This window comes from Balaenoptera ricei, chromosome 10 (assembly GCF_028023285.1).
Source record: "Balaenoptera ricei isolate mBalRic1 chromosome 10, mBalRic1.hap2, whole genome shotgun sequence".
Taxonomy (NCBI): Eukaryota; Metazoa; Chordata; class Mammalia; order Artiodactyla; family Balaenopteridae; genus Balaenoptera; species Balaenoptera ricei.
Genome location: NC_082648.1, coordinates 97,537,412 through 97,564,040, shown reverse-complemented (window position 1 = coordinate 97,564,040; position 26,629 = coordinate 97,537,412). Strand labels below are relative to the sequence as shown.

At 52.0% G+C, this 26,629-nt stretch overlaps 1 protein-coding gene across 3 annotated transcripts; it reads right to left on the bottom strand.

The window, feature by feature from the left end:
- Window positions 1-26,629, bottom strand: TAB1 (TGF-beta activated kinase 1 (MAP3K7) binding protein 1). 3 transcript variants are annotated; one of them, XM_059937001.1, is made up of 11 exons: window positions 26,565-26,629; window positions 12,741-12,877; window positions 12,214-12,367; window positions 11,000-11,086; window positions 10,364-10,502; window positions 9,277-9,390; window positions 8,543-8,654; window positions 6,654-6,798; window positions 4,844-5,066; window positions 3,431-3,593; window positions 1-1,838 (listed from the first exon to the last, which is right to left on the bottom strand). In XM_059937001.1, the coding sequence occupies exons 1-11, from the start codon at window positions 26,595-26,597 to the stop codon at window positions 1,631-1,633; spliced, it is 1,515 nt and encodes a 504-aa protein (XP_059792984.1). In that variant the 5' UTR covers window positions 26,598-26,629; the 3' UTR covers window positions 1-1,630. The 3 variants fall into 3 exon arrangements, with proteins under 3 accessions (XP_059792984.1, XP_059792985.1, XP_059792986.1); XM_059937002.1 differs by lacking the exon at window positions 26,565-26,629 and adding an exon at window positions 20,532-20,567; XM_059937003.1 differs by having other exon boundaries at window positions 1,726-1,834.

Sequence of the window (26,629 nt, the reverse complement as noted above, 5' to 3'; positions counted from 1 at the left end):
ACGTATTATACCTCCCTTTATTATCTCTTTACTGCCGTAAAAAAGTGATTCTATTTCTAGAAACCAAACAGCATACAGAGACATTCTCGGAAGAGAATCCCTTTGTGCCCAAGCCTCTGGGACTGATTTTAAATCTGCTCACCTGCACAACGGAGATGGCTTCGTAGCGGAGGGGGGTCAGGGCCCTCCGCTGAGATCCGCTTTTCCTCTGCTCATGCCGCGGCTCCCCTCGGAAACCGGCACCACAGTGGGCCCTGCCCTGCCACAGGAAAACATATTCCTGGACCACAGGGCGAACAGGGAACCTCGGAACTGGCCTTTGACTTTTCAGAGTCCAAGCACACTGGAGGCCACGCACAGCGGCCAGTCCCTGGTGAGCTGTGTCTGGGGCATCATGGGGCAGGAGGCTGGGCACCAGGGGGGTGTTGGCAAGAATCCAGGGGGGCCTCAGAGACTGACAAGAAAGTCTGAGTTCTGCTCCACACTGACTGTGTGACTTGGACAAGGTGTGAGTCTCCCGAGCCTGCGTCCTCCTCTGAAAATACAGAGGGCAATTCCAGCTGACAGCCCTGGTGGCACCCCTTCCCCACCGAAGGCAGAGAACATGCATCAAATGGTCTAACTGAGGGCCTGGGCTGGCCTGATCCCGACCCTAGGTGTCTGTAAAAACAGTGCACGTCTCCAAAGCCCTCGACCACCCAGAGCAGCAGGGCTCCAGGAACCTCTTCCCTCTTGGAACCATCTCCACTGTTCTCTGTTTCCAGTGAGCCCCGAGGCCTGGCCTGAGACCTGTGTGTTACCGTGGAGCTGGCAGAGGCTCACAGTCAGTGGCTAAGACTGCAGTCTTAGCGGCTCCCACCCTGGGGCCCTCCCCAGCTCCAGCAGGGAAAAAGCAGAGCAGGACCGCTCACCCCGACTCAGGGCCTCGCCGCTCCCGAGGGGCCTGACAAGGGCGGCCCCTGCCCCCACTCAGTCCGGGCACACCTCACCTCTTCACCCGGCTCTGGGGAGCCAGCCCTGCCCAGCCTACCCGCTCTGGTGGGCTCCAGCACCAGTGCTCCTCTTGGACCAGTTCTCTCCGGTTCCTCTCCACCTGACTGCCCCCTCTGCAGCCATCCCAGTCCCCCTGAGCCCAGGGAGGCCAAGGACGGGGCCCAGGGACGGGTGCAGGCCTCGAAGGTGCAGACGCCAACTGGGGTTCCACTCTGGAGGCCGGCTGGAGAAGAAAGGCGGGAACCACCGCCCAGGGGCGAGGGGGCGCTAGCAGTGGCCACAGGCTCCTCCAGGGGAGGTGGTGGCGGGAAGCGGGTGGCCTTGGGAGAGCAGTGGCTGCCACTCGGGGGGCTCGTGGGCTGTCGCACTTGTGCCCCTTGTTCTGAGAAACGGCAATGGTCGTGGCTGAGGCTGCCCGGGGGACTGCCTCCGGCCCCTGTGCAGCTGCCGTGACAAGGGGTCCGGTCTGCGTTGGTGCACTGAGAGAACGTTCTCTACAGCGCCGCAGGCTGTGGAGTGAGAGTACGACGCAGGCTGAGCACCAGGCCCCCGCGGGCCCCTGGGGCACAGGCGTCCTGCCCGGAGCTGGGCCCCGTCCCCAGGCAAGGTCCTGCTCGGGCTGCACTCCGCGGCCGGGCTATGGCGCCGTCACCACACTCTGCTCGCCGTGGTCCACGCTCCAGAGGCGGTAGAACTCCGCAAAGTCCACGTAAGGCTCGACGCGGCCATCCTCGCCGGGTGGGAGCGAGTGGGCGGGCCGGGAGCGGAAGAGGCCCCCGTCAGAGCTGGAGCTGCTGCTCTGGGTGTGCGTGTTGGTGGACTGCAGGGTCAGGGTCGGGCTCTGGCTGGGAGCACAACAGGGGCAAATCAGTCACAGGCCGTGGCGTCTGGCCAGCTCCTCAGGGCACAGGCCACAGAGGCAACCACAAGAGCCAGCCGGCCAGATGTTCTTCGGGGCAGAGGAAAAGTCAAATGTATTTTTGAAGCTCTAGCTACATGTGGCTATTTAAATTAACTAGAATTAAATAAAATGGATCCCTCACTTCAGTGCTCGGTAATCACGCATGGCTAGTGGCTACCGTGTAGGATGCAGAACTTGCCACCCTCAGAGCGGCGCCGAGCTGGACGCCATCCACTCCAACCTCTCCAAATCCATCCTAGACCAAACCCCACTGGTCACAGGCAGGCCAGGGCTCTTCTCCCGGAAAACCTCCTTACTCCCTCCTCCTCGTTCCTCTCGCAAGCTGGGTGGGGACGGGCCCCCCAGGCACCCACCCTGTGCCACACAGCCTGTAACATCTGGGAATTACCTGCTAACCCACTGTCCTGCACACTCCCAGCACTCAGAGCTGGGCCAGCCCGGCAGCGGGGGTGGGGCGGGGGGGGGGGAGCAACTAAGCGCCGACGCGGGATGGAGGGACCCAGGGAGCTGGAGGCACAGAAAAATGGCTGGTTCTCCTGCCTGGTCTGGGACGGCTGCTATCACGCCCTGCCTTTGTGGACACAGCTGGTGGCTCCTCTGAGCGGCCCTGCAGGGGTGGGGAGGCCACCCGTACAACACTCAGGATGCCCATCACTCAACTGCCTGGCAGGTCCCTCCAGCCCACAGGGGTGGCGGCAGCAGTGGTGGCAGCGGCAGCAGCCTGGGGGCAGGGAGAAGGAAAGGCCCCCTGCGAGGCACAGGGAAACCCTCCCGGTGGCCCTTCCAACCGGCCAGATCCTGAGTGGGCTGGGTGGGGCACCTCTATTATTCTGTGCAGGGCTGGAATGTGGAAACCAGAGCCCAGCCCCCTGGTGTGGCAGGTGGGGGTACATTCCCCAGACGTGGAGGGGGCAGGGCAGACACCAGACCTGTCAGGCAGGTCTGCCAGGAGTGAGGAGGGGGCCTGCACACCACACCCCCAGGCTCCAGACCCCCTGCTGCCCCCACCCCTCCCCCAGCCTGAAACTAGAGAACTCGCTTCAAAGCTAAAATCGGACGCTTTAGTCAGAGAGCACTGGCTCTCATAAGCCGGCACAGGCCAAACAATGTCCCACAAGCACAGATACCATGGGGGAGGCCCCCCAAATCACGCACTCCAAGACGGGAGAAGAGAAAAGAACAAGAGGACAACCTTCCCATTAAATGAAAACAAATCCATGGCACCTGCAAGAAGCAATGAGCAGTGGGCTGTCAGCATGAGCTGCCCGTCTCCACCCCCTCCCTTCCGGCTTCAAGGAGCTGCTGGAACCCGCAGTCCCGCCTCGGAGGCTAGGGAGGCCTCCCCAGGGATGGAACTGGGGGATTTGAGAGGAACAAGACCCCGGCGCATCTCAGGGCACCTCACCCAAGGTTCCTCAGGCACAGGACGTGGCCCTACGGCCACTCCTGTCCAGGGACCCAGGGCTGTGCCCAGGAAGCAGGCCTGAGACGGCTGGGGCTGGGGGGGCCGCTTACTTGGTGAGGGTGGGAGTGGCCTCGTCCAGGGTGGAGGCGCTGTGGGCCCCGTTGACTAGCTGGCCCTGGGAGGGCATGACGAGGGACAGGGTCACGCTGGTTTTGCTGGTGCTCTGGGCGCTTGAGTAAGGCACGGATACGGGGTACACGCGTCCTCCTGCAGCTTTGGGAGGAAGAGAGTGGTGGGCTACAGGGCGCGGCTGGGGGGGACCCTGGGGTGGCAGCAACAGGGCCGCTCCAGGGCCTGAGAAGGTAGGCGGTGGCCCGGTTCAGTTCCCCTAGCTTGACCCTCTGCCCCTTAGGACAGCGAAGGAGTATCTGTGGCAGAGACTCTTCCGGGCCAGGCAGGGGCCTCCTCTCAGCAGCAAAGCACTGCTGGTGCTCAAAGCAGGAAGAGAAGTGCTGAGCTGCCTCAACGAAAGGGTTACTGCCTGGCTTCCCACGGTGCTTTAACCCAAGGGCTAAGTATGCTCCTAGTTGAGGCTGGCCCAACAAAAATACGGTTGCAATAACAAGCTAGAGAAACTCCAGTAACCCCGGTGTCCGTGGGAGAACAAATCCATCTGATGCTTGAGTGCTAGGGCTTGCTTGTTTGAAAAAAAGAAAAAGAAATGCAGCCCCCAGGAATTGATGGTCTTGACACTAAAGCAGCACTGGGAGGGAGAACAAAAGAAAAATTCTTTCTGGGCAACTTGATTTAGAATTAAAAAGGTAGAGAGTAAAGTGTCTCTCTCTCACCTCTGACATGCCCAACCACGGCCAGGTCCCTTCATTCTAGGGCCTCAGTTTCCTTTCTGTGAAAGGGCTGTTAATGAGGACGAAAGGAAACATGCGGGTGAGGTGGCTGGCGCACAGCAGGCACCGAGCCCGCAGCGGCCGCTGTCCCCGCGATGTGGCCCGTGGCGCTGCAAAGTGCTTCCCGCGCACTCAGGTCTTTCAAAGGAGGCCAGGGCAGGTGGTATTGTCCTCATTTCACAGACAAAAAGGGAAAAATAAGCACAGCTCAGAGAGCTTTAAAGTCAGGGCCCGGCCTGGAACTGCTCAAAGCCAGGCCTCCCGACTCCACCCCGCCCCAGGCAGCAAGGCCCCAGCCCCAGACGGCCTCCGGCGCCTTCCTAGTGCAGGCTTGCACACACATGGCCTCCGGCACCTTCCTAGTGCAGGCTTGCACACACATGGCCTCCGGCGCCTTCCTAGTGCAGGCTTGCACACACATGGCCTCCGGCGCCTTCCTAGTGCAGGCTTGCACACCCATGGCCTCCGGCGCCTTCCTAGTGCAGGCTTGCACACACATGGCCTCCGGCGCCTTCCTAGTGCAGGCTTGCACACACATGGCCTCCGGCGCCTTCCTAGTGCAGGCTTGCACACACATGGCCTCCGGCGCCTTCCTAGTGCAGGCTTGCACACGCATACCTGGGGCGGGGGAGGGTGCGGCCTGGCTCATCTCTCCCAGGGGGTAGCCGAAGTTCCGCACCAGCAGGGTCATGTCCTCGTGCCTTGGGCAGAACTTGGCACGCTCCCCGCCACTGGCGAAGGTGTCACTGTGGATGCGCTTCACCCGGTCCACCACGGCCTGGGCCACTGAATCCAGGGAAGTCTGCTTGGCGAACTCCGTGTCGATCATGGCGGCGATCTCCTGGGGGCGAGGGGAGCAGAAACCTGGTGAGGCACGAGGGGGCCCAGGGAGTGTAGGCCACACCTTCACAGCCGAATCAGGACACTCAGGGGTCACCAGCCAAGCAAGCGGACGTCCCCACCAGCCAAGCCTGCAACCTGAGCTTCTCAAGGTATTCAGAATAACTCTTTTGGAACTTTCTCATTAGAAAAGGTGTGACCTTGTGATTTCTCTGATTTTTGGCTTCCACACACCAAAAAAATGGGGGATAATATCCACCTCACTGCATTACAGCGAGGATTAAATAACATAATGGATGTGAGGGCGCTTCAGAGACTACTAAAAAGCTCAGTACAAATTGTCATTATTATTCAGCTTTCTTTCCTGGAACAAACTTATTGTAGGAGATGATATGTCGATTTTGTCAGAAATTGAGGATACAGGATGAAGAGAGGGTCCCTGCCCTCAGAGAAGTCCACTGTCCAGTGTATTCTAGAACCCAGTAGAAGCCACTGGATAGTCTTATCGCGAAGAGCAAAGAAAGGAAAAAAAATCACATTTATGGTACGATAAAAAATATAAACACAAAATCCTCTACATGATGGCTGGCTGCAGTCTCTCGGAGGTAGGAGGGCAGGGGCAGGTAACAGGAAATGACCTGGGCCCGGTCCGGGGGGCTCAGCTCCAGCACTGACCAGCTTTGTCACCTCAGGCAAGACCCTGAACTCTGTGAGCCCCAAGTTCCCTAGCGTGACACGGCAGTGAGCCCCTGCCCCTACTATGTTATAAGGCTACTGGAAGGAATGAGATAAAATAGATGAAAAACCTTGAACACAGGTATTAGGAGACAGTTAGGCACCTAAGACTTTCCCTCATTATTTTTAATTAGGACAGAGCAGAAAAGGTTACCTTCTCACCAGAATCACAGATGGAAGGAGAAACGCAAGCTGAACTTCTCTGACTGACCCAGCAAGCCCAGGTCAGGCAAAGGCAGCTTCCCTTCTAGATCATCCTCGACGTGACTGCCTCCAAGTCCCACTTTAGTGACGACCATCTGACACGTGCATTCCAAGGCGCAGGAAAAAGCAGCAGCTCCCCCTGGCTGAGAACCTACGTCTACCACGCCCAGCCCTCATCACAACCCCACAAAGGTAGATGTCATCATCCCCGTCTCAGAAACAAGGAATGAACTGTATATCATCTGCAGCTCAAAGAGGGAAGCGAAGGAGGCAGTGGAGCGGGACCTGGGCGGGCCGCACGACTCCTTGGCCAGCGCTCTGTGTACCAGGCCGCGCCCCTGCTGGGCTTTCCTCCGCAGCCCACCCGGGCCCTTCCCAGACAGTCTCCAGAGCCACGTGTGCCTGTGTAAATTCATTTCCCTCACCCTCTTCCCTTAGGCTTTGCTCAGCGCCCTGGAGACTGACACTGCTTCAAGCCCAGATGAGCAAAGCTTTTGGGTAGGATGGGTGTTCTTGGAACTCTGGGCTTTTTCTTCCCCCAACTTTGAACCCAGAGAAGATGTCTGGGGAAAGCACGTGAGAATCAGAGCTCTGGGGAGCATGCCACCGTGCAGGCTGGCCAGCCGTGCTCTCCTCGGGCCCAGCTCACCTGGTTGGCCTGCCCAGGCCCGTGGGCTGCCTCCAGGGCCTTGTACAGCCCCTCGGACATCAGCACCAGGAAGCCAGTCACCCCATCCAGGGGTTGTGCACCGTGGATTTCAGGCTCCGCGATGATGGGCTTGGACTTGGCGGCGCTGTGGGAAGAGAGCAGAGGGGACAGCTGTGCTTGGAATGGCCCCCTGGGGACATTTATTCCGGTGAGAAGACTCTACACCCAGAATGTAAAATAAAACACACATCTGACAAGAGGAAAAGGAGGAGAGGAGAGAGAAAACCAGAAAAACAGACCTGTCTTCTGAGGGCAGCTCTTAAAATAAAGCTCAGAGGGCCAAGAAAGCCAGAGGGAGGCTGGGGTCACAACGGCCAAGGTCAAATGCCCAATCCTGGTCCCACTCCGCATTTCCTGTCCACAGAGCCGGGGGGTGGCAGGGGGAGGGTGGGACAGCCAGAGGGGTGGGTTCTCTTTTAAAAGCCCACTCCTCTTGGGCTCCTCCAAGCTGACCCAGGCCCCACATACACTCTAGCTGCAGAGGGACTGTGAACTGACGCACCATCAGAGCTGCTCAATGTCGGGAAGCTCCAGCATGCACACATGCACACAGGGCAGGGATGAGAAGATGTTCCTGGCAACAGGATTTGAAAGAGTGAGTCTGGCAACATCCTGAAGGTCGGTCCATCAGTAGGGGCAGGTTAGGTGAGCGCTGACAGCTACACACTGGAATCCTAGCAACTGTTACCAAGAATGCTGCCAGCCTAAATTGTAGGTGAGCAGGAATGGAGGAGTGGGTGCCTATACTGAAAAAAGTGAGGTGCACAACACTGGGCGCGGAATGCTAGCATTTGTGGGTGTTTTGAAAAAGCAGCTTGCTCCCTCCCCACCCCCAACAAGCACGCGCCATGCACAGGGCAGGCGGCGCGCACACACATGCGCGCATGTACACAGAAACTCCAGGGCAGGATACCTCAGAAACTAGCAGCTTCTGAGGAAGGAGTCTGGGCTTGGGGTGGGAGGAAGATTCACTTTTCACTGCATATCCTGGGCACTGTTTGAATTGTTTTAAATCATAGATGGACCTTTCCATAAAGCAAACAGAACCCGACAAATTAGAGACAAAAGGTTCCAAATGTAATTATTTAAAACTTGTGAGGGTAAGGAGCCGTTACACATGTTTTCTAAGACACAAGATGGGCATCACACACACACACACACAGTGTTCTCGCATACAGGGTCGCCGTAGTTCAGGACACAAGCTCTGAATTCAGCCTGCCTGGGTTCAAGTCTTGCCTAAGCCCACTATCAGCCCTGAGACCAGGCAGGCTATCTAGTGTCTGCATGTGTCAGTTTCCTCATACGAAAATACCTTTGGGGCAATAACAGCACCCACCTCATAGGGCCTGAGGACTGAATAAGACAACGGATGTAAAAAACTGCACGCGGGCTTGGATGAAGGCTCACGTTATTATCATCGTCTGTTTGCTATGAGCAGTGGGTGGCATCCAGAAGGGACAACCCATCTGGCAGCCCCGCCCTGGCCCCAGCCATGACAGTACCGACCAACAGGCCTTCGGTCTGTCTCTATCCACACCAGGCAGCTCATGCCAACTCTGGCCTCTCCTGCCAGGTCCTGTGGCACTGGTTGCTGCCCTTGGCTTTGGCCCAGCTCCCCACCTAACCCCTTGCCAGCCTAGCTCTACAGGACCCCAACTCCTGGCCTGCTGGGTCCAGGGCCTGCCCCACACCAACCTCTCTGGGAGAACGAAAGAATCTCCTTGGGCTCCATACTACCTCAACTGTACCTTTTGTTCCTAGAGCCTAAAATCTGCATCTGCCCCAGGCCTCTGGTCTTACAAATGGGGGCAGCTGGGCCGGCCACTCACCTGAGTAGGTCGATGTCAGTGTAGCCGTATTTGACCTTGTAATCCCCAATGCGCCTGGTGCTCTCCTGCCCACAGATGACCCCCACTTGCTTGATCTTTCCTGCATCCAAACCTACCAGAGGAAGAACAACACGACAACCTCAGAGTTTGTTCATAAAGAAGAACCAAAAGAAGGGGATACAGACCTATCCACAAAAACAAGGCACTGAACAGGAAGTGAGATCATAGCAGGCACCCTGGAGGGCAGTGAGCCCAAAGTCCCCCAGTGTCCTCAGCCCCCATCCCCATCAGAACAGCCGTGGCTGAGTCCCCCCCTGCGGGACAGCAGATCCAGCACCGCCCAGCTCAGCTCCCTCTGCAGCCTGGGCTCCCAGGGAAGGGACGGGGTGGCCATGGCGGCAGCTGGAGCCCCAGGACTTCTTTGGCCTCTCAGTCTCCACCAATAACAGTGCATACCAGAGACTCCTGGAAGCATTTCACATGTAATAACTCTTTCAATCCTCACAGCACCCTGAGGTAAGTGTTACTATTATCCTCATTACACAGAAGGGGAAACTGAGGCACAGAAAACTTGAGTAAGTTCCAAAATCACCAACCAGTAAGTGTCAGAGCTGGGATTCAACCCCAGGCAGGCTGGTCCCAAGCCCAAGGTCACAGCCCGTCCACTTCATGCCTCTCTCTACATGGCCAACAGAAGGCACAGGGCGAGCCACCAGGCCCCGCCCCCCACTCACCCAGCTGTGAGAGCCGGAAGAGCTCGTCCTCATTCTCTGTGGTGTGGTCCACGTTCAACTGTGTCACCTGCAGACCATCCACCGTGGATTTGCATAAAAGTGCACGGTTCGTACCTGCAGGAGAATTTGAGCAGCTGAGCGAAGACGGAGAGCACAGCGAAGAACAGGACACGTTGAGAAAAGAGAGAAAAGGCAAGCATCTCACACATGGAAATCCTTGAAATGAGCAAAGAAAATAGGCTCAGACCACTGGAGCCAGTCACCAGTCAGGGAGAGCTGATAATATTAAGGAATTAGGTTAAACTTTTCCAGTGACATCCGAGGACAGTTACGATTAGGATTTTAATAAGAGACCTTTTCTCTAAGGAGCCACACTGCAATATTTACAGATAGCACGACACAATGTCTGGGTTTGCTCAACAACAACGCGGGGACAGAGGGCTGTAGGTGAAGCCCCAGAGGCTGGCCGGGGGAAGGATGCTGGGGCTGGGGGATGGGCACACAGCAGTTCATTAAATGCTCTTCACTCTGCTGTTTATTACAGTTTTGAATTTTTTCCATAACGAAATCTTAAGGAAAGGAGGAAGAGAAGAGGGACCGTATCAGTGGGGTCTCTCCAGAGCCCCTGCAGTAAACTGCACCCTGAGGGCACCACCTTCTCGAGCTCCCACATGGCCCTTCTTCACCTACAAATCCAAACGTCCCTGTGACCTCTCACCCTCCAGCCCACACCCAGCCCATCTTGCCGCCCTTCATGCCAAGTGGGTCTTCCACAGCCGGGCAACCTCTTCCAGACAAGGAAGCCACTGAGGTAGCCCAGAGAGAGGACACAACTCCCCAAGGCCACAAGCCAGTTAGGGGCACAGGGGGGACTCAAGCCGGGACACCAGCCTCTCAGCAGGTACTTCAAATGCCCCGGGCTGGGACTGAGACGTCCTATGGGGTTAACGGGAAACTCTTAAGTGGTCTCAGGACGCTCGAGGTGGAGGTCTTCCGTGTCTGGGAAGCAGACCGCCCAAAGGACACACGGATCCCGAGGCTGACCTTCTCCCCTGCTCTCCCGTCTTGGGACAGGCAGGTGGCTCACCGACATTGGCGACATAGAGCCTGTTGTTGAGAAGGACCGCCACCACGGCCATGGCTCCTCCCGAAATCTCCTTCTCCAACGTCTTGAGTCTTTCGAGGATCTTCTGATACTGAGGAGGCAGCTGGTGCTGAGGGACGCCCTAGAAGCCATCATCGGCGGTCAGAGCAGGCCGGGCCTTGGAGACCGTCTCACCAACCTCCCCTCCCTTAAAGAGAGAGCATCTGAGGCCCGGCCGGGAAGGAAGCTGGCTGCAGCTCCAGGGCAGGCTTCTTTCAGCAGAGCCAGGTGTGACCTAACTCGTCCCGTCGGCCCTGAAGGTACCTGCGCGTGACGTGAGCAGGCAGGTAACGAGGCCTGGACAGATTCGAGCAGAGGACCGACCTGGAAGGAGCTTCTCTCACACCCTATGCCCACCCCAAGTGGAGTCCCAGAGTACGGCTGCTCGTAGCCAGCCAAGGAGGGCCCTAGGAGGGCAGACCCATTGCCACCCGCATCCCATCAGAAACCGTCCCCTAACGCCTGCTGCTCTGCCCCAGTTGTATCAGTGGTCTGGGAGGGACATGGCAGATGAGTCCTTGCTCCTGGCAAAGCTGGACCTTGATCTGCTTCTCCTGCGGCACAGGCTGGGGACGTTACCTCAGGCAGCTGGGACTGGAGGCTCGCCTTCTCTGCCAATGCGTCATCGATGGACTCCAGGAAGCTCCTCTCCACCACATCGAAGGCCTGGAGGCAGAGGACAAGGAGGCAAAGGCCAGTTCAAACACCACTGTCATCTGCTGCTGAAATGCTCACTATTAACAGCAACAAGTTGTATCAACTGCAGGTTACCATGTGATGGGGCTTCACACGGCGCACCACCAGGCACTGCTGCTCCTGCAGAGCGAGGTCTGATAAAGACGGCCCCGCGGGGCTGGTGCCTTCCAGGTGGCAGTGCAGGCCGACCAGAGAGGCGGGACGCGGCAGAGAGGTGAGGAGCACAGGCTTGCAGTCAGGCTGCCTGAGGGCGACAGCCAGCTCTGCACTTGCCGGCCAGGCAGCGCGGCCTCCTCATGGATCGATGAAACAGACGAAGTGCTGCTCTGAGAGTGACTGAGGGTATCCACCCCGAGCACCCAGCGCCCGGCCCAGACTAAGTCTAGGTCAGTGACAGCTAGTGTCACTGCCACATCCTGAGGGCCCCTCAACACAGCTCACGCTGCCACCTTTCCCAAGGGCACCAGCTGAGAATCACTGGCACTGGGCCCTAAGGCCATGGCCGGTGCCCGGGCCCTCAGGTGCCAAGGCAGGAAAATGGCTGGGAGCGCTGTTTTCGAGGAAGAGGAATCCACACTTCTCATCTAAAACTAAGTGCCCCTGGACTTGCTTCCAAAAGGAGATGCCAGGAGGAAAAACTCCAGAACAGCAGCAAGCAGAAACGCCAAAGTGGCAAACAAGCACGAGCCAACTGGGAGTGAGGAGGCAGGGCCTGGGGAGCCCGCAGTGACTAGCGGCTGAGTGCCTGAGCCACACGGAGGGAGAGGATCACCCTCAACGACCTTGTTTCTGCCAGGGCTCAGCAACTGCCACCACACCCCACGTCCAAGGTGACGTCCATTATCCCCTTCCCCAGGAGCATCTCGTCCAGAGCCAACCCTGCCAGTCGTGGGGAAGGACTGCTGCTGGCTGCCCAGCCCCGCACCTGGGAAGTGGGGTGCCCCTGCCGCTGGGAGAGGCTCCCAGAGCTGGTTCTTCTGCAGAGACAAGGAGCCAGCGAGGTCTTCAGACCAGCCCCGGGCTAACCGCAGGCTCTGCAGCCGCAGGGCCGAGGCCCAGGGAACTCAGCCACGGCCAGCCAGCCCGAGCCCCAGTACCTGCAGCAGGACCCGCCGCACGTCGGCCTCAGTGTGCTCGGCGCTGAGCTGGCCCAGCAGGAGCTCCGCGGACAGCCGCTGGGCCACGAAGTTGGTTACCCGGTTGCCATCGTAGCCGTTGAAGACCCCGTACAGGAAGCAGTTGTTCTCACTCCTGACAGAGGGAGAGGGCAGGAGGTGGCCTGAGACCAGGCACTCACAGAAGAGTGATGCCAGCTCCAGAGTGAGGGGGAGGAGGGAAAGGCATTGGGGAGACAAAAGACACAGCAGCTGTGGCTTCAGGTGCCCACGTGGGTCCCCCACTTTAACCATCATTGCACTCCGGCCACGACCTTCTAGGATACCCATGCCCCCTGCAGCAGGCCTTCAGCTGGTCTAACGTCTAGATGTGGAGGGGACAGCAGCAGACACCACCTCCCGTGGGCCATATCTCACCAGGAAGCCCCACGGAAAACAGCTGCAAAACTGCTTTCTCTTGCTTGCAGACCTACTTCTGATGCCCAGGAGAGCGCTGCCAGCACCCTCACCTGAACTTGAGCCAGTTGTCCTCTGGTGGGTGGCTCTCAGTGCCCTTGCCATCAGCAGAGTAGCTGCGGTTGGAGGCTGAGCCAACTCCAGAGAGGTGGCAGAGCGGCAGGTCGTCCGTCCAGCTTGGCTGCTGTTCCTGGGAAGGACACCAGGAAACCAAGACGCATTACCTTCTCGCCCAGGGCAGACCCCACCTCATCTTTTTCTTCCCCGACAAAAACCTAGCAGGCCCGGAGCCCCACCCAGAGGGTTCCACTTCCTCCTGGAAAACAATGATGCGTGTTATGAACAAACACCTGCAGAAGGGTTTGCGTGGTTTATGGCTAATCCACAAACTTCCCCAGGAAACCTGAAAATGACTAGAGTTCCCACATGCAAGGCTCAGCAGTGATCTCCAGGAGTGCGCTACGCTACGGAGCACGAGTGAAACACACATACACAAATGAAGCAAACTCCTCGTATAAAACTCTTTGGTGGTCCCCACCTTGCACTGCAACGGCTCTGACTCCAATCCCTCAGGCACTGGTTAAAACCGCAGATTTCCAGGCCCCTCCCACAGAACGTCTGATCCTGGCGGGGGCTCAGGATATATGCAGTGTAGCTGGCTCCTCCCAGGGGACGGATTCAAGCAACCCAGATCCACACCTAGAGAAACTGACTTAGCAGCTCAGCCTCAGTCACTCTTCCTGGCACTGGGGTCTCCACGCCCTGGTCCCCACTCCACCCTGGTGTCGTCCTCTCCCATCTGCCCCCCTGCCATATGCTTCTCCACTAGTACCAAATGCTTGCAGTACCCTGTCCACATCCCGCTCTTTCCCTCTGCGTGGAACACCCTCCTTGTCCTTGTCTAATAATCGTCCATGTCCTTGGGACTCTGGCTCGGGAGTCACCGCCTCCAGGAAGTCTTCCTTCAGGAAGCCCCTCCCCAGGCTTGGTTGCCAGCCCTTTTGTATCCCTACTACACTTGGCCCCCCACTCTTGCCTGTGTCTGACTCCCATTCTACCCCATGGATCTCAAAGCAGGCTGTTCAGTATAACCACGATAGAGCTTTAAACACAAACACACACACATATACACAGAGCTGTCTAGGAGCCAGCCCAAACACAGACTCTGAATTTCCTAAATCTCCTTGGGGGGGCACTCTGAGCACCTGCATTTTCTAAGCCTCAGAAACGACCCTGACACCAGGCGCAGGTGTGATCCACTAACTCTCACTGAAAGCCTCCCCTACACCCAGCCCCCACTTGAGAGCCGTGCCTGGTTCACAAAGGCATTCCCGTGCCCACCAAACTGAACTAGAGCAAACTAAAACTGGAAAAATCAAAGTTCAATTGCAAAGAGAGTAAAATTTGGATTGAAAGCTTTATTGAAAATTAAACAAGCACGAATACTGTGCACAACTTCTTACAAGTAAGCAGTAACAGACTTCAAAAAAGGATGTGAAAACTACTTCAACAGGCTTTTGCAATCAGATATGTAAAAAGCTTGTGGTCAGCTTTCGTGGCAAATTTCATCTTTTGTTTATTTACATACTGACAAGGAGTGACTTTATAGCTTTTTCATTTTTATTTTTTCATTTCAATTGCTTTTATGCTGCATTTATTCCAGCGCTTTAGTTTTGTGCTTTGCACCCTGGAGCAACTTCAGCAGGGTGTGGGAGTTTGTTTTTATTTTTAAATTAGCGTATAGTAAAATTGCCTTTCTGGTGGGCAGGTCTATGAATTTTAACACTCGTAGAGATTTGTGTAACTACCGCCACAATAAAGACACAGCACAGCCCATCTTCCCCAAACACGCCCTCATGCTGCCCCTTTGAAGCCACACCCTCCCCTAACTCCTGGCAACCACTGACCTGTGCCCCATCACTCTACAGTCTTTTCAAGAATGCCATAAATCAAATTATGCAGTGCATGACCTTTTTCTTCCTCTTTTTATTGTGGTTAACACATATAACATAAACTTTATCATCTTAACCATTTTTTAAGCCATCTTTAAGTGTACATCTTACTGGTATTAAATATATTCACAGTGTTGTGCAGCCATCACCACCATCCATCCCCATAACTCTTTTCATCTTGTAAAACTGAAACTCTATACCCATTAAACAAAAACTCCCCATTCTCCCTTCCCTCCAGCCCCTGGCAACCACCATTGTACTCTATGTCTTTAAGTACATAACCTTTCGAGACTGGCTTCTCTCACTCAGCATTATGCCTTTGAGATTCATCCAAGCTGGTGCGTGCATCCACAGTTGGTCCCTTTTTATTGTAGAGCACTATTCCATCCTATGGATGTAGTACAGTTTATCCATTCAACCCCTGAAGGGCATTTGGGCTGTTTCCAGTTTTTGGCAATTATGAAGAGAGCTGTTATAAACACTCATGGGCAGGTTTCTGTGTGAATATAACTTTTCATATCTCTAGGGTAAATACCTAGGAGTGAGACTGCTGTTTAACTTTATAAGGAACTGCCAAACTGTTTTCCAAAGTGGTGTACCATCTGCATCCCACAGGTACTGCACGACAGTTCTTGTTGCTCCACATTCTCATCACATGGTTTTTTATTTTTTTAAGACATTCTAAGAAGTGTATAATGATATCTCATCACAGCTTTAATTTGCATTTCCCTAATGGCTAATAATGATGTTGAGCATCTTTTCATGTGCCTATTTGCCATTCACATATCTTCTTTGGTGAAGTGTCTCTTTAAGTCTCATACCTATGTTTTAATTGTGTTGTTTGTTTTCTTAACTACTGAATTTTGAGAGTCCTTCATATATTTTGGATAAAAGTCTTTTCTTGCATATGTGATTTGCAAATATTTTCCCCAGTCTCTACCTGCTATTTCATTCACTTACCAGTGTCTTTTGTAAAGCAAAAGTTTTTAGTTGTGATGAAATCCTTTTTTAAAAAATATTTATTTGGGCTTCCCTGGTGGCGCAGCGGTTGAGAATCTGCCTGCCAATGCAGGGGACACAGGTTCGAGCCCTGGTCTGGGAAGATCCCACATGCCGCAGAGCAACTGGGCCCGTGAGCCACAACTGCTGAGCCTGTGCGTCTGGAGCCTGTGCTCCGCAACAAGAGAGGCCGCGACACTGAGAGGCCCACGCACTGCGATGAAGAGTGGCCCCCGCTCGCCGCAACTGGAGAAAGCCCTCGCACAGAAACGAAGACCCAACACAGCCAAAAATAAATAAATAAATAAATAAATAAATTTATTTAAAAAAAAATATATATATTTATTTATTTTCCTTATTTTTTTGGCTGTGTCGGGTCTTAGCTGCAGCACACAGGATCTTTGTTAAGGCATGTGGGATCTTTCATTACAGTGCACCGTCTCTGCATTGCAGTGCTCGGGCTTCTCTCCAGTTGTGGCGCACGGGCTCCAGAGCACGTGGGCTCTGTAGTTTGCAGCACGCAGACTCTCTCACTGAGGCGCACAAGCTCAATAGTTGTGGCCCCTCATGAAATCCATTTAATCATTTTTTTTCTTTCATGGTTCATGCTTTTGATGTCATGTCTAAGAACTCTTTGCCCAGTCCCAGGTCAAGATATCTTCTGTTTTCTTCTAAAAGTGTTATAGGGACTTCTCTGGTGGTCCAGTGGTTAAGACTCCATGCTCCCAATGCAGGGGGCCCATGATCGATCCCTGGTCAGGGAATTAGATCCCACATGCATGCTGCAACTAAGAGCCTGCATGCCTCAACTAAAAGATCCCTCATGCCACAACTAAGACCCAGCACAGCCAAATAAACAAATTTAAAAATAAATAAGTAAAAAATAAAAGTGTTATAGTTTTACATTTAGACCTGTGATCCATTTTGAGTTAATTTCTACATAAGGCAGGAGATTTAGGTAAATTTTTTTTTTTTTTTTTTTTGGCAAATGGATGTCCAATTTTTCCAATACTATTTGTTGAAAAGACCATCCTTTCTCTGGACTTCCCTGGTGGCGCTGTGGTTAAGAATCCGCCTGCCAATGCAGGGGACACGGGTTCGAGCCCCGGTCTGGGAAGATTCCCACATGCCGCAGAGCAGCTAGGCCCGTGCGCCACAACTACTGAGCCTGCGCTCTAGAGTCCGTGTGCCACAACTACTGAAGCCTGTGCACCTACAGCCTGTGCTCTGCAACAAGAGAAGCCACCGCAGTGAGAAGCCTGTGCACCTCAACGAAGAGCAGCCCCCCCAGTCGCCGCAACTAGAGAAAGCCCACGCGCAGCAACAAAGACCCAACGCAGCCAAAAATAAATTTTTTTTAAAAAAAGAGTATTTTAAATACTTCCAGTTACTTTAAAAAAAAAGAAAAAAAGACTATCCTTTCTCCATTTAATTACCTTTTGCACCTTTGTCAAAAATTAACTGGCCATACATGTATGGGTCTATTTCTTGACTCTATTCTATTCCACTGATCTATGTGTCTATCCTTCCACCAACTCAATGCTCTTGATGACCACAGCTTTATTAATCTGTATTTAAAATCTACATTATAACATCAGTTGGTGTGATGCCTCTAACTTTATTCTTTCTCAAAACTGTTTTGGCTATTCTAGATCCTTTACCTTTCCATATAAATTTTAGAATCAGCTTGTATCTACAAGAAAATCCTGCTGGGATTTTGATTGGAATTGTTTCAAATCCATAGATCAATCTGAGGAGATGTGACATCTTCACTATGTTGAATCTTGCAATTCATCAAATGGTATGTCTTTAAAAGTCCTTGTGTCTTCTTTATGGGATTTAAAAAATTCACACAACTTCACCACAAGGGCTAAAAAGCTATCAATGCCTACTAGCAGTCTGTGACAACAGAACATATGATTAAAATCTACTAATGGAAAAGGAACAGCAACAAGAGCTGAAATTCTGCTCAGCTCCCGATGATGCTGAGCATTTAACTCTTTCAGGTCAAGCTACAGGGAAATAAAACAAAACAAAAAACTGCTTCATAGTAACATGAAATTGTTTCTAGTTTTAATCCTGACCTGTCTCATTTTAAAGCAACAAAAATGTCTCTCTTAACATAAGTGAGAACTTCAGTCTTTGGAATCCACATACGACATTATGCAATGAGAGTATATTTGATTAATACATACATTCAACAAATGTTTACTGAACATTTACAACAGGCTGGCATTACTCCAGGTGCTGTGGACACAGTGGAGAAAACAACCGAGGGTCCTGGCTTGAAACTTCCTTTCCAGGGAGAGAGACTTCAAACATGTAACACGATAAATAAACAAGGCACTTTTAGACAAGGAAATATGCTATGGAGAAAATACATCAGGGTAAGGGGACAGACAGTGGTGGGGAGGGCTCTTTCAGATGAGGTGGTCAGAAGAAGCCTCTCTGGGGAGGTGACCTCTGAGACAGATCTGAACGATTATGGAGCAGTGGCCATTTCAGAAGGTGGGGGAGGAGCCTTCCAGGCAGATGCAAAGACCTTGAGGTAGAAAATAAAATGACTTAGGTTTAAGGAAGTGTGAGGCTGGCGTGGCCTCTGTAGTGAGTAGCGGGGAAAGTGGCTTGCTCCTGCGTTCACACACACGCATGCACGTGTATGCCCAAGTAGGGACAGTGTAAGGCCTTTTAGGCCACAGAAAGGAGTTCACTGCCAAGGAATTATATTTCAAGGAACAGATACTGCCAATCATCCCCTATGTCTTAGATCTGATTAACATACCTCCATCACCAAGGACCTCACAAAGGTCTCAGGCAACCTCATAAGTAAATTTCCCAAAGAAACTCCTTTTTCTAGGGTCTGTCTCCTGCCTCCGACTGGGATGAAATTAAGCATAAGATTAAGCAGAGGCACAAAAGCATCTCCCCAACTAGGAGTGTCCCCTGTCCTGAAAAGATGGGCCAAGAAGCCAGTATTTGGCAACCCAAAATGTCACAGCTGTTTTAAAGCATGGGAGGAGAAGACATTTATACTTTCTAGAATCCTGTCTGTGATTAAAACGGAGATTAAGATGGATTGAACTCGTCCTCTAATATGAGATGAACAATATGAATGTGTCGCCCACGATGCAAAACCTGTCATCGATGCTGCAGTCACAGTGCTTCCTCTGCCGTTATCCAACTCCCACAAGGGACAGAGACAGGCTTCCAGGGACTTAGATCTTTCCAATAAATTCATACTTTCCAGCAAAAAAAATAAATATTACCCAAGCAACTTATGGGCCCACTCGGCATTGAGAAATACACTATGAAAAAGACTAGTACATTAGCCTTTCACAAGGAAGGAGACAAACTCAAATGGATGACTGAGGAACTTGCCACATCAGTGTCGTGGCAGAGGGACAATTCATGTAAAAGCACTTCACGACGGGAGCTCACGAAGCTGCTCTCAGGAGCGGGCTGATGCCGCGCTGGCTGCTGCAGCCATGCCCGGCTGACATGAGCGTAGCAAGCTGCCCAAACCAGAAGGACTGTGTGTCTGACAGTGGTCAACCTACTTAACAAGCACCTTATTCTTCAGAAAGTATTTATGCCTAGTGTCCGGACACTTCTACAGTGTTAAGTGCTTTTTCTGAAATTTGATTTTCATAATGTTGGGCTAGTAATATTTTGGAAATGCATTATTTTACTAATTGGCAATCAGTGTTTAGGTCAGTGGGTAAAGACTCCAGGGCTTAAGGGCAGTGTTTGTCCATTTCTGATAAAAACACTTAAAGAAACAGTAATTGATGGATATTTTCTTAATGTGCCATCATATATATACTTCAGTCAGTCCTAATACCAGCATCTTACTTAGTGGGTAAACACAAAAGGCATTCGCATTAGGATCAGGAACACAGCAAGGATACCTATAATCTCCATTACTTAATAATGAACTGGAGGTGTTAGCATATGCAATTAGACAAGAGAAAAGAAGGAGAGCATACGACTTGAAAAAGACATACAGTTAACTCTATTTGCAGTTGATATGATGGTATTTGGAAACCCTAAAGAATAAATAATAAAACTAACGCAAATGAAATAAATCAGTAAGGTGGCAGGATACAAAATCAACACAAAAAATCAACAGCTTTCACATACTTAAAGAAAAGATGGGCATCTAGCCTCTACTTACTGTCAACTAAAATAACAGTCTTTTTCCTCTGAAGTTCTCTTGAGTCAGTTCCCCAAAACCACACTCCTGTACAAGAGTTTTTTAAACTTAAATTTATATCGGTTGGATTATATCTTAATGCTTTCATCTCAGCCATCCAGCCTGTTGACATAGTTTTGAATCTCACCCTTTGACAGATTAACAATCTCACTCAGCTGTCTATCCTGTACAGATAAGGCCTGCTACAGAGTGTTCCAAATGACTTCTAAAAAACCGTGACCAGAACAAAAAGCGTGGGAAGCTAACCCACTTCTGACAGGAGGTGTCTGCACCAAAAACAGAAGGGAAGTAACACCTCCGCCAAAGGTTTAGGATACTTGAAAAGCCATGTGTATTTTTGGAGACTCAAATAAAGAGGCTACTGACCCTAGAGGTACAGTCACAGAAACAAGCACATACTTTAAAACAAACCATTTATATATGAACCTTGCTGAGCAAAGTTCTCCTATTTCACATTGACATTCTTTAAACAATGAGTTTCTAGCCAACTTGGTTTGCTATTTAAATAAAGAAAGAAGAAATAAGAAAAAAATTACCCAAAGAGCATATTAAATAGTATCTATGGTAAGGCAGAGCCTCCCCCTTTCTGTCTTTCCAAGTCCTATCCACCCACAAAAGCCTGGCTCAAATCCCACTAGTGCCAGAGGCCCGTGTTTCCCAAACCTCAACCATCCACTCACCATCTTCAACAAATCATCCATTTCATGTTTTTTCTTTAATCTGCCATTTTTTCTTTTATTCAAATGACTTCATTTTGATGTAAACTTTTCAGTATTATAAGTGGAAAACCATTATTACCTGCCAAATCTTGATGGTAATAAAAAAGGAAAACAAAACAAGGTTATTAAATTCTAGCTGAACTCATGGGCTGCTGCACTCTGAGCTGAAGCCCTGTTCTCTCTGTTGAAATAAAGGGAGATTAGCAAGAATCAGAAAGGTGTTACATACATACTAGGACCAAACCAAGTTTATCTCCTGATATCATCAGAAAGTTTCAAAGAGAACTAAAAAGCAAATAACCTCCATATGTAAGGATGTGTTTTACATCGGCATACACCTAACCACCTCACTGAATGTGTTCCAGGTTCTGGGAAAATACTGCCCAAGGCCGTGGGGCCCCTTCCCTGAGAAATCCATCCCGTGGCCTCATCGTGCATTCTGGGTACCTACTCACTGGCTATTAACTATTTGGCAACTTGTGGCAACTCTCAGGTTATAGCCCGGTATTGTTAATTGGCTACTTTATTTCACCGATTCAAAGACATGTATTTTCAACATTTTTAGTATCGCTGAAGTTAGTGTGTTACAAGTTAACTAGCAGGGCACTTTCTTTCTTAGTAGTATATAAAATAATGATGTGTCCTTATAATCCATAGTGTCTTAGACCCAATGACATATGGGCAAGTTCTCAGATACTCATGAGTGCTCCTTCAGCGACGGCCCTGCGTAGAGTGCAGTCCCCACAGCAGCTGAAACATTCAGTAACAAGCTGCCAGAGAATTCCAGGAGGTGCTACCCGTGTGGGAGTGGGAGAGTATCTGGTCCTCCCTGATTTCAGCAGTGGCCCTCAAATCATTCTCACCCTGCTGTGGCCGGGTAAGCTTCAATTGTATTCTCCCCCTTCTCTCCACCGCCATCGGGGATTATCCATACCAAGCATTCATTGCTGATTCTATTAAAACCCACCAGACTGCCAACACTCTTGCTTCCCTCCTCCACGTTTCTGAACAATTTTCGGAAAGGTCATGTATTTTCTATTCACACAAACCACCCACCCCTCCACCTCTGCACACACTGATGCACACTTTCTCCCACGCCCGCAAATGCCAGGCCCACAGCACCAGCAGCAAGCGGTGCTTAGCGCCTGAACATGAGTCGTGAGAAGCTGAGAAAGGGGAGTCTCAGGCTCAGAGCCTCATGAACACATACAACAGTGAGTATGGCTCACTTAACTCTTTGATGGGTTACAAATTCATTTCTCACAAGAAAGAATCTGTTTCGAAAAGCCTAATTTTAACTTGATTGTCTGAGGGAGATTCCAAAATTCATATTTTGGTATAAATTTCTCTAGTTATTCAATTGTATTTAACCCATTAAGGGAGTCACACCTTGTACATATATATTTCAGCATTAGCACCTCATGTACACGTGACCATGTCACATAAAAATAGTCCATAAGGGCTGCCCTGGTGGCGCAGTGGTTAAGAATCCGCCTGCCAATGCAGGGGACACGGGTTCGAGCTCTGGCCTGGGAAGATCCCACATGCCGCGGAGCAACTAAGCCCGTGTGCCACAACTACTGAGCCTGCACCCTAGAGCCCGCGAGCCACAACTAGTGAAGCCCACACACCTAGAGCCCGTGCTACGCAACAAAAGAAGCCACCGCAATGAGAAGCCTGCGCACCACAATGAAGAGTAACCCCCGCTCACCGCAACTAGAGAAAGCCTGAGCGCAGCAATGAAGGCCCAACACAGCCAAAAATAAAATTAATTAAATTAATTAATTAATAAAAAAAAAAGTAGTCCATGAAAGTCCCCACAGAGACTCATCTCAAACTCCTGGGCAGCAGAAATAGACAAAAGCATGATTCCAAGTTCAGGCCACAGCTTGAATATCAAATTATAGTATGAAAAGGCCGAGTGTTTTTGTGGGGAAAGCACCCGGATTCCTTAGAAGCAAAAAGGAAGCTCAGAAAGGGAGAATCATGCCCCCAGGAAGATGGCTCTGGGTGGGGGCAGCAGTTCTCTCTCTCCAAAAAGCCTAAAACACCCCGATGCCTCCTGCCATCTCTATCTTTCTGAATGACTCCCTTTTCCTTCCTCGCTTCTCTGGGACCGACCCCACTCCTGGCCCCCACCTCTTTCACTAGGGTTTCCATCAAAGGTCCTCTATGTTTTCATCACAAATATAGCACTAATACATTCTTAAAGGGGCTACTAATAATTGTGGAGCTTACCGTGTGCTGCAGCAGTTGGACCACATTCTGACGGCATATGAGATGGTTGTAGGTGATGGTCTAAAGGATGTTTTTAAGGCTGTGTGTTTAACATACATTAGAAGAAAAATATGTGGCTAGGACCTGTGATTTCATAGATATAATTGCTCAGGAAAAATTTGATTTCAAGTTGACTTTTAAAATAATTAAGTAAATAGTAGTTTAGGCAAAATTAAACTCTTGATTCTCCCTGCCCCCAGGGCACGCCTCCTCCAGGGCTCCCCACCTCAGTAAATGGCACCACTGTTGTTCCAAACAAAACCTTGTAGTCCTTCTCGACTCTTCTTCCTCTGTCACACACCTCACACTTGATCCGTCAGCAAACCGTATCAGCTCTTCCCCCCAAACGCAGCCAGAACTGGGTCCTTCTCACCACTCCTCTCCCATCACTCTGACCAAGCCTGTCGTCTCACACCTGGCCAACGGGGAGCGCCACGCAGCAGGTCCCAGGCTTCCACTCTCGCCGCTCAAACGTCTGCCTCTCGACAGAAGGCTCTTTCTCCGGCCACGAATCAGATCACTTCACGCCGCTACTCAAACCCACCCTAGAGTTCCACATCACACTTAGCGCAGAATCCAAAGCTCACATCAGGATCCACAAGGCTCCCTCGGACCTCGGCTTCTACTACTCCCCCAACGTACTCCACTCCAGCCACGCTGGCCTCCCTGACGCTCCCCTAATAGGGGAGCCTTTGCACCCCTGTTCCCTCATGCGGGAATACTCCCTCCCACATCGCCCACCTCATCTCATCAAACGTTCAACAGTCTTCCCCGACCACTCTGTCTAAAACAGGCCCTACACCCTGCTGTCTGTGAATCCTGCCTATTCTTCCTCGCAGCACCCCCATGTTATATTCTGGATATTATTATATCATATATAATCTGTACCTCTGTTTCTTATCTCCCTTACTAGAACGTAAGCTTCATGAGGGCAGGGTCCCCTGCACCTACACAGTGCCTGCCACATACTGAGTACTCAGTGACATTTAAGGGAATGAACCGTAGGCCTTCATTCACATCAGGACTGAAGGTGGAGCTTCACGGCTGGAGGGTAACCACACCAGGCCAGGAGTGTAATGTGTTCATTTAATACTAACAACACTCCTGGGAGTCCTCTCAGGTGGGGAAACCAAGGTTCAGGGATGTTAAGTGAAAAATCAAGGTTTAGGGATGTTAGTGACTTGCCCAAGGCCATACAGGACCTGTGAGCTGTTTTATCAGGCCGAAGGGCCTTTTTTTTTTTTTTTTTTTTTTTTTATTTATTTATTTAGTTAGTTAGGGCTGTGTTGGGTCTTTGTTTCTGTGCGAGGGCTTTCTCTAGTTGCAGCAAGCAGGGGCCGCTCTTCATCGCGGTGCGCGGGCCTTTCACTGTCGTGGCCTCTCTTATTGTGGGGCACAGGCTCCAGACGCGCAGGCTCAGTAGTTCTGGCTCACGGGCCTAGTTGCTCCGCGGCATGTGGGATCTTCCCAGACCAGGGCTCGAACCCGTGTCCCCTGCATTGGCAGGCAGATTCTTAACCACTGCGCCACCAGGGAGGCCCCCCAAGTTTTTTTGAAGCTACTTCGAAAGCTCATCTTTTCTGCAAAAGACCTCTTAAGGTACTACACTACCTGGGGAGCAAAGGTGAAACTCCTCAGGATGACATTCCAGGAAGTGCTCTGCCATCTTGTCCCTGGCACTCCCTCCCAGCACCATGACAGCAGATCCCCAGCCCCTCCTGCAAGCCTCCACTGACCTGGTCAAATTAGGCCATCTGCAGCCCCTCAACACATTGACACTAGAGTGCCTTACACATCACATTAGTGATACAGGCTCCTTCTCCCACGCAGGACTGCAAATGCAGTGGGGGTGGACACCTGCCTTATTTATCTCCGTATCCCCAGGCCCAGTAACTACAGACCAGCAGCTCTCATAGCCACCTGCTGAATGACGGTGTTTGAGCTACTCTCACCAGACTGAGGACAGTGGAGGGCAGGTCAAGTCCAGCACACCGCGTGGACCCTTGGATACCCTGTGAGCAGAGATGTCTTGATCATTAGCGTGGGAGGGGTCTGGTGTGGACATCCCTGCCATCCCTTTGCCTTTCATCACAGTGCTATGTGCTTAAAGCTAACCATCCAACTTTAAAAGATTGCACACCACCGAGGAACACATTCTGGAGCTAGCAAAGCTCGCCTCTGTCTAACCCGAGTGCCCTGGGCTCCATCACACCGATAAGGGAGGGAAGCTGGTAGCCACTCTCCTCAGCAAGCCACGTCAGCCTACGACAGTTACCACACCATCATCTGCCACAACCCACCCAGTATTTCTGGAATATTTACTACACTGGGGACATTTACATAGGGGTCTTGCCCTCCTACAAAGCAGAGGGCCAGGCCTACCTAACCAACTCAAGGATAAGGCCAAACTGCCAGGCAGTAGTAAAATAAAGGGACAGCCAAAGGTGTGGAGGGGAAGAGAGCATTCCCCACTGGGAAAAGCTGGGAATCGCTGTCCTGGAAGAGCAATTTCAAAGGGAGTCTACACAAAGCCTCTCATTAGATTACAGCAGTGAAGGCCACCCTTACCCTCCGGTTCCAATGCTTCAAGACCCCTTAGGGCAGTAGGGCCAAGATCTGCTGCATTTCTGTAAAGTCACGACTGAGCACTGGACCTGGCCTCAAATGCTTTATTATTTTATAAACAATTTATTGAATGCCCGGCACCTAGTGGTGGGAGGTGCTGGTAACACTATTCAGTGTTACCCTCTCTTCAAGTTCACTTTCCAGTACAGGAGGCAGACAAGTCCACAGGCAAGTACAACAGACTGCCATGTCTGAGGAGGACCCAGGGGACCAGCAACCTGCCCTCGGTCCATGGTGCCAACACGCGTGTGCATCTATGTATATGAGTGTCAAAAGGATGCAGGGGCTGGAAGACACCAGTGACAAACCCATGAGGGTCCAGACTGGGGGGAGGGGGGAGGTGGGAGGGGCGAGTCTCAAGACAATCCTCCCACTGCCTGCTCTTACCTAACCGATAAGGAAACTGAGGCTGATGGAAGCACAGTGAGTTACAACCAGGACCAGAACCCAGTCATTCCCTCCGTATAGCTTAGAGGTTAAGAGGGTTTCTGGAATCAGAATCCCTGATTTAATCCTGCCTCTGCCACTTACCAGCTGTGTGGCCTTTGGCAAATGACCACCTCTCTGTGCCTCAGTTTCCTCATCTGTAAAACAGGAAGAATCACAGTACTTGTCTCACGGGGCTGTTATGAAAAATTAAACTTAGAAGTATAAAGCTACTGGCACAAAGCCTGGGACATAGTAAGCGATACACAACTGGCTGCTGCTGCTGCTATGATTATTATTATCGCACGACCCGCCCAGGGCCCGGGGTAGGCTTGCTACCCCGGCTCTCTCCGAGGCCGCGCGCCACTGTCCCTGCAGGCTCCAGAACGCTCCCACCCTCCACGCGCCCTTGACGCTCCCGGCCGCTGGACGGCGAATCCGAGCCCCCGGCGGCCCGGCCGGCAACGCGCACGCGCGCGGGCCTTGCGGGGACGCACGCATCCGGGGTCGGGAATGAGGGGGGGCCGGCCCGGGAAAGGGGAGGGCGGCGGCCACACCCCGCTAGGGACGAGGAGGCGACCAAAGGCGGAGAAGGAGCCGCGCCTGCACCCGACAGGTCCCCCAGGGCTCCCAACCCCCAGCCCGAAGAGCGACTGGGTTCCTCACATTCTGCAGCAGGCTCCTCCTCTGCGCCGCCATCTTGGAGGGACCCCCGCGGGCGTGCCCGCCTC

Excerpts from the sequence above, each read along its gene's own strand:
- TAB1 (XM_059937001.1), bottom strand. The coding sequence starts at position 26,597 with ATGGCGGCGCAGAGGAGGAGCCTGCTGCAGAAT. Across the intron at positions 12,878-26,564 it reads GGAGGAGCCTGCTGCAGAAT|GAACAGCAGCCAAGCTGGAC; the intron begins GTGAGGAACCCA and ends TGTCCTTCCCAG. Across the intron at positions 10,503-10,999 it reads TCCAGTCCCAGCTGCCTGAG|GGCGTCCCTCAGCACCAGCT; the intron begins GTAACGTCCCCA and ends GATGGCTTCTAG.